General features: G+C 40.5%; 1 protein-coding gene across 7 annotated transcripts in view; it reads left to right on the top strand.

Moving 5' to 3' along the window:
• The window catches only part of NPR3 (natriuretic peptide receptor 3), a 73613-nt gene that overhangs the window by 20472 nt on the left and 40464 nt on the right, over positions 1-12677 (top strand). For all 7 annotated transcript variants that reach the window (XM_079144495.1, XM_079144494.1, XM_079144493.1 and 4 more), the window contains one exon: positions 9721-9887. In XM_079144495.1, coding sequence (XP_079000621.1) covers positions 9721-9887 — 167 coding nt within the window. The remainder of the gene's footprint in view (positions 1-9720; positions 9888-12677) is intronic.

The following is a 12677-nucleotide window of genomic DNA, read 5'->3' as shown; positions in this document are numbered from 1 at the left end:
ATTCATTACTGATGTATAGGAATGCATTTGATTTATGGGTATTGATTTTATATCCTGCTACTTTGCTGAATTCATTTATTAGTTCTAGAATTTTTGGGGGGGAAATTTTTTGAATTACTTAAATATAGAACCATATCATCAGCAAATTGTGATAGTTTGAGTTCTTCTTACCTATTTGTTTATGTTAATTTCTTTCTTTTGCCTAATTGCTCTAGCTAGAGTTTCAAGGATAGTGTTGAATAAAAGTGGTGAAAGAAGGCATCCTTGTCTTGTTCTAGTTTTAGAGGGAATTCTTTCGATTTTTTCTCCATTTAGAATTATGTTGGCCTTGGGGTTTAGCGTATATGGCTTTTATGATGTTGAGGTATGTTCCTAGTATCCCTAGTTTTTCTAGTGTATTGAACATGAAGGGGTGCTGTATTTTGTCAAGTGCTTTTTCTGCATCTATTGAGATGATCATGTGATTCTTATTTTTAAGTCTATTGATATGATAAATTACATTTATTGATTTCTGTATGTTGAACCAACCCTGCATCCCTGGGATGAATCCCACTTGATCGTGGTTGCACTGTCTTTTTAAATATGTTTTTGCACGTGATTTGCCAGAATTTATTGAGAATTTTTGCAAGTATGTTCATCAGGGATATTGGTCTGAAGTTTTCTTTCCTTGATGTGTCTTTGTCTAGTTTTGATATCAAGATGATATTAGCTTCATTAGAATGAGTTGGAAGGGTTCCCTCCTTTCTCATTTCATGAAATTAATTTTGGGAGTATTGGTGTTAATTTTTCTTTGAAGGTGTAGTTGTTCTTGTCATTTTGTTGAATTTCTTTGGATTATTTTGAATATTCTATGTTCATTTCTTATTTTTTCACCCTTAGACTTTTGATGGTTTACTATATTGATAATATTTGATTCTTTTCATTTTTCATTTTCATGTCTGCACATCTAGTGAGATTCATTCTTTTCCATGCTCTCCTGATTGTTCATCTTTTCCCCTCTTCTGGATGTAGGATTCCCTTCAGTTTCTTCTATAATACTGGTCTAGTGGTCATTAATTCATAAGTTTATGAATATCTTGTAAGGTCTGTACTTCTACTTCCATAGGAAGTTTAGCCTTGATAGGCACAGTTATTTTGATTGACATTTATTTTCTTTCAGGACCTGAAATGCATCATTCTATGCCCTTCTGACCTTTAGAGTTTCTACTGAGAAATCTGCTGAAAGATTTGACTTTAAATGTGACTTGGCATGTCTCGGTTGCAACTTTTATTCTTTCTTTGTTCCGTATTTTTGACAATTTATCTATAATATGTAGTAGAGAAGTTCTCTGCTGGTCATGTCTATTTGGGGTTCTAAATGCATCTCGTACCTGAGTGTTCATGTCTTTCCTAAAATGTGGGAACTTTTCTGCTGTCATTTCAGTGAATAGGTTTTCAGTGCCCTTAGCACATAACTCTTTTCTCTTCAGTATGACAGTTATTCAGATGTTTGAACTTTTAATGGTATTTCAGAGTTATTGTATGTTATCTTCATTCTTGTCTTTTTTCCTTTGTATTTGGTAACGATTTTGGCAGAGTTGCTTTCAGACTCTGATGTTCTTTCTTTTGCTTTTGTTCTAGTTTGCTGTTAGACTTCCAACTGAGATTATTATCTGATTTATTGTGCTTTTCATTTCTAAGACTTCTACTTGGTTCTTTTTCAAAATTTTTATCTCTTTATTGAAGTGCTCATCCACTATCTCTTCACTGACATGCTCATTCATGTCTTTCTTAATACACTCAGCTCTTTATTTGTACTCTCTTGGATTTCACTGAGCTTCTAAAAAATAATTCTTTTGAACTATTTGTCCAGCATTTCATCCACTTTGATATCTTTGACATCCATTATTAGAGTTATGAACTTTAGGAGTGTCTTATTGCCTTGCTTTTTCTTATTTCTAGTGATTCTGTGTTGAGATTTGCACGTCTTTTAGGGTGAATATTTCTTTCAGTTTTATGTTAGAGTCTTTTTAGTAAGCAGCCTTATCTTCATGATGTGTCCTGGGATGTTGGTTTGCAATGTAGTGTTGAGTTTAATTCTTCAGAATACACTTTGGACTTCAGAATACACTTTTCCTCTGGTTGCTTTGACTGTGGTTAGTGGATTTTGACACAATTCATACCATGTTGGAACTGGAGGGAGCTGCTTTTTATGTAGGTCTTGCAAGAGTGGGGTTCCTTTAGTTCAGACAGGTGTGTGTAGATAGCAGAGTATGTGGTTACTCCTACTTTAGGAATGGAAGCCTCTATCAGATGTTAGGGATTCCCTTGGTATCTGTTGATATTGATGCTGTTACTTGAAAACTATTATGTTACTGGCTGTTATAATTGTGGTGATAGACTTGAGAGCTTTTATCTTCTGTGTGGACACTAGTTCAGCTCCAGTTGTTTCATGGGGAGGGTCAAAGGCTGGGGTCACAACTCTCCCTTGATGGCATTCACTTCCAGTCTTGTCAGCAATGTGTGATCTGATAGGATATGGGAACCATTGATGCAGAGGTCCCTTGTAAATGTGGTGTTCACAATAGCCATATTGTCTCTCTCTGCTGTTGCTGTGTGGTGAATGTCTGGGGAGTAGGGATCCCCCTTGCCATACCTACTTGGGGACTTTTATCCTTCCTTTTATTTAATATATACATACATATATATATATATATATATAATTGTTGACGGACCTTTATTTTATTTTTTCATATATGGTACTGAGACTAGAACCCAGTGCCTCACACATGCCAGGCAAGTGCTCTACCACTGAGCCACAACCCCAGCCCTCCTCTTGTTCTTTATGTTGAAGTATCCACCAAGACTTGAGCAAGACTGGATCATGGTTTGAGTAAGTTGCAATTCCTCTCAGCTGGACTGAGAATGTAGCTCAGTGGCCAAGCACCCACTCAACAAGTTCAATGTGCCAGACTCAGTTTTTATCACCACAAAGAAAGAAGAGTGAAAAAAAGATGAATAAAGTTAAAAAAAAAGAGATGAAAAAGCAACAATAGTAATACCATCATAACAAAAAAAAAGGGGGGGGAATATAGAATAAAATAAAGTTAAAAAAATAATAAAAATCAGAGAGAAAAAGTAGCAGGTAAAAAGTAAAAAAGCGAGATAAGGGAGAAAGAGATGGAAAGAAAAAAATTTAATATTAAAAAGAAGAGGAGGAGGTAAGAAACAAACATGAAGCAGCAACAACAGAAAGTATTAATAAAAATTTTCTTTGTTAAAATGTGCTCGTAGAATCTCCCATCCTATGCTGATCAGATCTCTTCTCCATGTCTTCTTAGGCTGTGCACCCTTTGATCAGAGCAAAACCTGGGGATTATTCACCCCCTCTTCTTTCCTTGTGGTGCTCCTCAGGTGATCTGCCAGAGTGATCAGTGGCTGTCATCAGTTGTAGGGCAGAACACAGAGCTCCCTAGAAACACATTCTCTTCAGAGCAGTTTGGGTTATGCACTCTGAGAAGAGGAATGAAGCTGGTGCTGTTGCTTCTCGGGGAGCTAGTGCAGAATGCAGATCTCCCCCAAAGTGCTCTGAAACTATGCCCTCAGAGGAAAGGGAGAACACCAGTCCTGTAGCATGCCCCCCCGACCCTAGGTCCCTCAGGGCATAACCTCTCTCTGCCCTTAGCGACACAGAGGCAGGGGTATGCTGCAGAGTTAGGTTATGGGGTTTCAAAGATTTGCGCTGTGCAGGGGATGTCGGCAGGTTCTGAGTGATCCACCACCCACGGTTCTGGTGTTTGCAGACCTGACTCCCATGTACCATAACACATGACTGCTTGCTTCTCCAGGCTTCCATAGCTGGCCTGGCAAACCACTGATTTCAAAAGGAAGCGCCTTCTGTTCCTCCATGTGCTGATTCCTAAAGCAGTAATCTCAGACAACAGGGCCTTTCTCAAATGGCTCCCGGTTATGGTACCATGAGAAAGGTCAGAGAACTTCTCCAGAGCCGGTTCACCATGCATATCTTAGGACTCTTGTTTATTTAGCGTGTATTTCTGCAGGATGCTGGGTCCTGGGCCAGTGGTGCTCACAGGGACTCTCCCTCTCTCTTCTACTCTTGCGGGGGTCCTTTGCCTCCTTCTCTCCTGCTTCTCTGCCATTGGTGCTGAGGTTTTCTTTTACTCTTTGTTCCCTAACCCATGTCTCTGGGTTTCTCCATGTCCTGGCTGTCCACTGTTGTACTTTGGTGTTCTCCCATGGTCACCCAACTCAAGGAGCAGCTAATTCTAGTTATTTTAATTCTGTCAAGTGGAGACACAGGTGAGCATTCTAATTGGCCATCTTGGGAAGCTGGACAACTTTTAAAAACTTGTTTTCCTATAAGTTGAGTTTTCTCCATCTTGAAAATTTAATTGCACAGAATTATGCAACTTACAAAAATACTTGAAGTTGCTGATTAAATCCCCTTCATTTTACTTCTTACACTGGTTGGTCAGACTATGGGGCAGTGGGTCAGTCTATCTGAGAGATTGAGTCACATATTAACTCAATTTATTTTTTTTTGGTACTGGGGATTGAACCTGGGGGTGTAAGCTAGAAAGGGTTTTTCTAGGACACTGAGGACTTGCTAAGTTGCAGAGGCTGGCCTTTGATTTGTGATATCCTTCCTCAACCTCCCAAGTCACTGGGATTATAGGAGGGCACCAGCACACCTGACACTGACTCTTAATTCTAAGAGCTAAAGGTTAATATCTACCCTCAACCCTGGCAAAGTGACTTAACCCTGTCCTCTTTGGTGAGCCTTAGTTTCTTCTGATAGTAACGGCACTTGCCTAATGGCATCAGACTGAGTAATGAATGAGGGGTGTATATAAAATACCTAGCAACCCTTTTGGAACACAACTTAAACAAATGTTAGTTTTATTTATTATAGTCTTATATGTTATAGTTCTCTTTGGCCATTATACATGGTGCTTAAAATTATAGTTCAGTTTGCACATTTTTCTCTAGTAGGAGTTTTGTAGATAGATTTAGGGCCATACATTCTGTTATCAAACTAATAAACTTGTATCTACTATAACCTAAGGACCTGGGTTGGCATTGGGAATTACATCTGCATGCATAAAACCAAGACTCTCAATACAGTGATTTAAACAAAGGTAGAGGTTTATTCTCTCACTTGAAAGAATTCCTTAGGTGAAAAGTCCAAGGCAAAGATGAGAATCTATAATGTCATCAGGGATACCAGCTTCTTCTGTTTTCCTGTTCCCTCAGTCTTAGTGCATGGTATCCATTTTCAAGATCAAAGATAGTGACCAGGGCTCCAGAGATCATGTCTTCTAGGCAAGAATAGGGGAAAGGCATCAGGTGAAAGGAGATCCTTCCAGTTGATCTTTCTCTTTCAGGGTTCTCCTGGAAGCCCCACGCATTAACTTTTGGTTACATAAGATTGGCTATCCCTGATTGCAAGGGAGGTCAGGAATTGTGTGATTTTCTTTGGACTCACTGACACCCTCAATCCATTGGACAATCTCTCAGTAAGGAAGAAAGGTGAACGTTTGTAGCGAGGCAACTGTCCATCTTTGTTCTTTTAGAAGAAACCGCAGAATCATATGATGTGCATATTCATCTAGACCAAAGTTCTGTTGTACCTCATTAATAAAGGGCCTTCCTAGAGATTTTATGTTTTAAAATATATTTATGAAAAGTTCTTCAATACCCACTCTCCCTATGCCTCCTCACACCAAATACTTATACTTGCTCAAGAGAAAACCATCTGTTTTAATCAATACTTGCTTGATAATGAATTTTTAGAATATTTGTTGGTAGTATGTTCATTTTTACCTAATTACTAGATTGATCTTGGTTAGCACTCAAAAAATTCAGATTTGTCCAAATTATGTGGTTATAATTCAGTGAATAATATATTATGTGGGAATTCAAATGGTTTAAAACCAGATTTAAAAGATAGATTTTAAAAATTGAGAGAAAATAATAGATACATTGCTCTATAAAGTTTTTAATAGTATCTATTGGCATTTTTTGTCCACTGGCATTACCTTAGAATGTAAGTAAGGTGGAAAGTTATTTGGGAAATCCTATCTGGGATAGTTGAAATTGTTATTATTAAAATGATTACAGAGCTTTCTTGCCTTCCAAGAACTCAGAAGGTATTAATCAAGGTGCTTCCATGCTTCTGAAATAGTCCTGTCTAGTGGAACTTTCTGTGTGATGTCTAGCTCCATTCTGTGCTACTCAATATGGTAGCCACTAGCCATGTGTGGCTATTGAACATTTGAAATGTGGCTAGTATGACTGATGAATTTTTAATTTTAATGAATTAAACAGTCACACATGTGTCTGGTGGCTACTATGTTAGCATGACACTAGAGCATCCAGTATTGTTTGCATCCACCTCTCCTGGAAATCCTATGCTCCCAGCTTTGATGACACTGCATTCTTCTGGTTCTATTAGCTACTCTCTGTCTCTTCTTACTCCTCCTGCCCTCTAAAAATAGCCTCCCCAAAGTGGTGCCTGTGCTTAACCCTTCCCCCTTTTCTTCCTGTACCCTTTTATCCAGGGCAAGTAGGCCCTGGGCTCTAACAGCAAGCTCTGTGGAAATGACGTCCAACTCTTGTTATTCCTCACTCCCCTTTCTGACTTCAACCACTGTTCCCACCTCCAGCCTGCCAGCCTGGTGGTGTTACTTGGACATTCTGCAGTGGATTTATTGTGACCCTAACTGAAGCCATCATTTCCATGTCTGTGCCACACCTCTCTCCCCATGACCCCGCCATTTCTTCTAATGATCACCTGATTTCCTGTTCTCCTTGGCATCCTCCCTCTCTGTCATCCCTTCCCCTCTAACTGTTGGAGAGTTTTGAAATTCTTCTTACACAGTCCTCTACTTTCATTCTCAAGCATGCTAGTTCTTTTTATGATTATAAAAAGTAGTAAATGTTTATTGTTGAAAACTTAATACACAGAGAAAAATGCAAAAAAAAATAGGAAAAGAGTGGAAGTCTGTCATAAGCCTAAGCGCCCAGAGTACCAGTTTAATTTTTGGGTTGTGACTTCCCCCATGTGACCTCTCTTAACCTCTGGCCTGCATTACTGTGACTGTGAATGCTCAGCGTCTCCCCACTCTAATCCACTGCTATTTCCCAAGGCATGATTCTCATCATGTCACTCTTCTGTTCCGCCCATAAATCTCCAGAGGCACCCAGTTGTCTACTGAATTAAATTTCTCTCCACTGATGGGGTGTCACGCCAAGCCGACCTTTGCTTTCCTGGTGTTCAACAGCGTTGATATGGGAGCTGTTACTGACACATCACAGCAAGAAATGCCCACAAAAGCAGGCTGTGCTGGTTGTGAACGGTTACTTATTTCACTTGGCTTCACTTCATGAAGCCCTGTTGTTTCCTTCTTTCTTCAAGAAAACAAAACTCCAAAATTATTACCTGTTAAGACTGGGGTAGACAGATTTATTGGACTAGATTTCACTTCTTTCCCCCCCAAAATATATTTTTTCCATTTCTGTAACTGAGATAGTTGCTGTTTCTATATTTTCTAATTACATAGTATAAAGTCCTACCGGGTTAAGTATTTTCCTTCATGTGCCCCTGGAGAGAATTCTTTCCCTGAACTGAGAAACTCTGACTCTCCTTGCCTTAGAAATTTCACTTCTGTGGAGTCTCGAGACCTCAAGTCAATTAAAAATGAATCAATAAGTGTTTATTGCAGGTCTGTAAGAAATGGGCTCCTTCATGGGATGAAAATTTCCTAGGCATTCTTGAATTTGGGGTCTTTCTGGCCAATGAATTTCAACCTTAACAAACACCACCACATTGTGTTTTGGGGCTTGGGCACCCTGCTGGGTTTACCCTGCCTGGTGATGGTGAAGTTGGACTCACTGGCTCCGTGAGCACAGGCATGGCTTTGCTCAGGCTATAGCCTCTTCTGGGTTTGGGAGGATTCTCAGCAGAGGAGGAGGACTTTGTCAAGTTCGGTTTGGTGGCTTGAAATTTAATCTACTGCTCATTGAGCATGAATCTACTCCTTAATGAATTATGTCCTCAGCTCTGTCTTATTTATCTTTTAACAGCTCCCTGGCACACAGTAAGCAATTAATAAATGGTTGCTATTATTAGGATTATGATTCTACTGATGCCTCCACAAACACATTCTTTGTCTCTGCTTTTTCTCATGCTCCAGACTGAGGTTTCCAGCTGCCCACTGGATGTCATACGCATTTGCACCTTTGCCCATGTTGTGGACTCTGCCAGGCATGCCTTTCCACCCTCCTCTCCTCCTATTAAAATTCTATTCACCCATTTAGGACCAGGCTAATGCCTCCTTCTTGCATGAAACCTTCCCCCTGGTTAGAGCTCATTGCCTCTTCATCTATATTCTGCTCTGCTTCCTTGTCCCTTCTCCCCGACCTCTCCTTCCCTCCCTGGCATAGTCAGCTGTTATTTCTACCCTGTAATAACTTTAGTCGTTTACATGCCTGATGTTAAATCTCTCTTGAATTTGATGGAGACTGTTCAGGACGTTTATGATGCCCACCACGGCTCTCACAGAACCCTGCATAGAACATGCACACAGTTAAAATATCTTTGATTCAAGCCACGATAGAAATTCCAGAGCCTCCAGATCTTTATTGGAATTCTGGAAGAGTCCAGTGAGTGCCACAGACCTGGCCACTTGTCTCAGAGACATCCTTGCTGCTTGGCTATTGGGCTTCAGGCATCTGCTGTGTGCTGGGGGCTTGAGGTGCACAAATGACTTGAGTTGGACTCCAACAGGTTTGTTCCTTATTGTATTTTCAGAGATCTCCAGGAATTAGAATAATTCAGAGGAAAAAATTATCAAAAGCTGCATGTTGCTACTGTCTTTTAGTACCCTGCAAGCCTCAGGTTTCTCAAAAATGAAATAAGTAGAAGAATAATGATTCTTATCCTTATAACTTGCCTTTGCTTTGGTGAAAGGCAGAGCTGTGAAGCAGCCAGCTATCCAGTGCCTTGGTTTCCTCATCTGTAAAATAGAAAAGATAATAGTACTCCTATTATAGCATCTCATGAGCGTACACAAAGGGCTCAATAAGTAAAGCCTTTATTATTATTACATACATACTGAATCCATTTATTACCATCAGTGTATTGATGGAAATCATTCAGTAAATGAGATACAAATGCTCAAGTTTACCTCAGTTACTTTTCACCCTGCAGAGAGGCAAACTCTGTCAAATTTTAATATCATGCATATCCATTGCTGTACATAGCTATAACCTGCCATTCCATGCCTACATGACATCAAGTTTATTATATCATGCAAACAATTTGGTTCACCTCCTTGGTTGACTGTAGGTATTAAAAAATAAGTGTGAATGGAAAGGAACAAAGACTTACTTCTGGGAAGGAACAAAGACTTACTTCTTGCTCTTGGAGTTCTGCAATTCTGAGGGGCTGAAAATTGCAGTTACATGGTTCGTACAAAGCAATGACATCAACAGAACTTTTCTTTCTCTCTCACCTTTCAAAGGAACATGTGTCCCAAGAGCCTTCTGCTCCTTTAAAGATCTTGACATTGTCACATTATACCCAAGTGCAAAACTATAACAATGCCTTTTGCCCTGGCCGCCTAAAGTAACATGCAGGACACATTGCGGTTGCAAAGAGAGAATGGCCTCTTTATGGTGACTGGCCTGGAATTATAAATATTTTTATTTCTCCCGTAGGAGATGGCTCATGGAAGAGAGGAGACAAACACGACTTTGAAGCTAAGCAAGCGTACTCATCCCTCCAAACAGTCACTCTACTGAGGACCGTGAAACCTGAGTTTGAGAAGTTTTCCATGGAGGTGAAAAGTTCTGTTGAGAAACAAGGACTCAATGAGGAGGATTACGTAAGTGCTTGATTATGAGCCCAGCCCTTCAGCATCCTGAAAACAGTCTTATAATTAAGTCAGAGGTGACAAAGTGTCCTGTTCTGAACCATTCAGAAATTCCGAGTTCAGGTCTGAATGTCACTGTTGCCCTCTGTGTTTTTTTTTTTTTCCTGCCCAGTTTTCCTCCCTCCTTCCCTGACCACAGCTCCATCATCCCTGCCCTTCACCTACACTTTTTCAGGAAGGAAAATTGCCCTTTTTGTGGGGATCTGTAATGCTGAGCAGAATGTCTGCAGATGTCCCTCACCTATTCATCTAGAAGGGCATCAGGACAAGATGACTGAAGGAGACCCCAGCTTCTGCATGCCTCATTTCTCCACAGCATGGCGGCAGAAGTTATTTTTGGATTTGGAAGTCCCCGTTGGCAATCTGTCTCAGCTTTGTGGCTCGTCCTCTTCTCCTTCTTGCAGAGGGTGCCGTGCCCCCTTCTGCTGCAAGCTGCTGCTTTTTGAGTGTTCCGAGCTTCCACTCCTGTAGTGCTGTTGTCACTCTTGCATTTTCTAAGAAGGAACTAAAGTCAGGAGCTTAGCCTGGGCTAAGGATGAAGCAGGGGAACTTGACTCAGAACTGCCAAAGGCAGTCGACCCCACTTTCCTGGGTGTCAGTGTTTCACCACGGGTCTGAGGTGTCCACGATGTCACCGTGGTGGAGTTCTTTGTCAAAGCAGGATGAATGGTGGGCCCTTGACCTAACTGAGTAGGTGTATTGATGCTCAAAACTCCTTACCCTATACTGTCCAAAACAGTCAGTTGGTCTGGGGGTCCTGGCGGCAGGGAGCAGTCAGTTGATGTGAGGGCCCCAGAGGCAGGGAGTGATCGGTTGGGCTGAGGGATCCTGGAGACAGGACTCAGTCAGTCCGGCCAGGGGTCCTACAGGGCCTGGCTGTTGTCTCAAAATGGCAGCAGCCACGTGTAATCAAACCTGCAGGTACTGTAACAGTGAACTTCCAGGCAGTAGCAGGCAGCTGGTGCTCCACTGGCGGTCTGCGGTCAATCTGCTGGCAGCTGTCGGAAGATCGGGAGGTGAACTTCGAGGGTTGGGTGATGGATGGGGTAAGGCAGGCGATGGACAGGCGAGAGGCAGGCAAATGGCGGATGATAAACGCCTGACAGTGAGCAATCTGCTCTCAAAAAAGGCGTCGATATGCTGGTAGATTGCAGGTGATCACAGCAGACAAATGGGGTAAAGAGCAGGGGATCCATAAGCAACAAAAACTGCCTCACCGAGAAACAGATATCCTCTGCTTGAATCCGGCGTTGCGGAGCAACAAGGAACGCAGCCTCCCTCTAGACTGCCATCTTGGATCCCCTATTGTCCAAAACAGAAAAGAAGCCTCCTTAATGATAGGTGTATGGCTTGGGTAGTCCCTGCTCAAGTTGGATCATGACCAACTTTACAAGAGGTGGTCACTTCCAAAGAGGTCCTGTCCCAGGGTCTTTGTTGAAGTGTGACAGTGTGCTGTACTGGTCCCAGACAGAACTGCACTCAGAGCCTGTAGCTAGCACTTCTGCACGCTGTGCAACCTTGGACAGATTCCTCAGTCTCCTAGATCCAAATGACACTTCGCTGCTGGGAAGATGCAGATAATTTGTCTGATGCTTTTAGCACTCTCCCTGTCAAAAGGTTGGAACTAAATAAATAGGACCTCTGTTGTAAATAGTGTTATAAGATTATATATTTCTTTATAAGAATTTGCTTAACAAACATCATATATCTTATAAACACATTTATCCATATTTTCAATGTTTTATATGTACATATAGTATAAACACATCATTTAAAATACCTTTGATTTGTTTAATCGGTGCTGTCAATTAAGTGCAAGCCACAAATGTGAACCACATATGTAATTTAAATTTTCTTTTTTTAAAATTATTTTTCACTTTTACAGACTGCATTTTGATTCATTGCACACCAATGGGGTATATCTTTTCGTTTGTATGCTTGTGCACAATGTAGATTCATACCATTTGTGTAGTCATACATGTACATAGGTTAATGATGTCTGTCTCATTCCATCATCTTTCATACCCCTGCCCCCTCCTCCCTCTTATTTCCCTCTGTGTAATCTAAAGTTCCTTCATTTTCTAATAGACATTTTAAAAAATGAAAAGAAAAAAAAAAACCCAGGTGAAATTAACTTTAAAAATACATTTTAGTTAAAGTAAAAATGTCATTTCAACATGTAATCAAGGTAAGGATTACTAATAAGATCTGATGTTCTTTTTATTATACAAAGTCTTTGAAATCCTTGGTGTATTTGACACAGCATGTTAAACCCTTGTTCAAGTGATTAATATCCACATGCAACTAGGTGCTATCATATTTGAATTAAGAAATCATGTTCTGAATTAAGAGAAAAATAGGATTTCTGTCTCAGAGCCCAGGTGTTAAGGAAATCTGTAATTGTATTGCCATGGTCTGTACCAGTTGCCTCTGGACTGTACAGAGCACAGAGGGTACTGAACTTCCTTCTGAAACTCTGCTGAAGGTGAACTGTACCAAAGTTGAAAATATCAAAATCTTTTACATATGCCTCTGTATCTTTCTTTGCTTTCTAAGTCCATATTTTGTGATTTAAAAACTCAACAATTGTGTCAGTCTGTCTGACTTCTTCCTTGAGATTATTCAAGTTCTATTATTCAGCATATGTTATCAAGCTAACAATACGCATTGGGCAAAAGACAGCATCCCAATATACTTCCCGGTAATTCTTTGTGATCATAATTCTGTGTTCAGAATATCACA

Source organism: Sciurus vulgaris, assembly GCF_902686455.1.
Source record: "Sciurus vulgaris genome assembly, chromosome: 6".
In the NCBI taxonomy this organism is placed as follows: Eukaryota; Metazoa; Chordata; class Mammalia; order Rodentia; family Sciuridae; genus Sciurus; species Sciurus vulgaris.
Note: the sequence above shows the minus strand (reverse complement) of the source record. Positions and strands in the feature narration are given on the sequence as shown.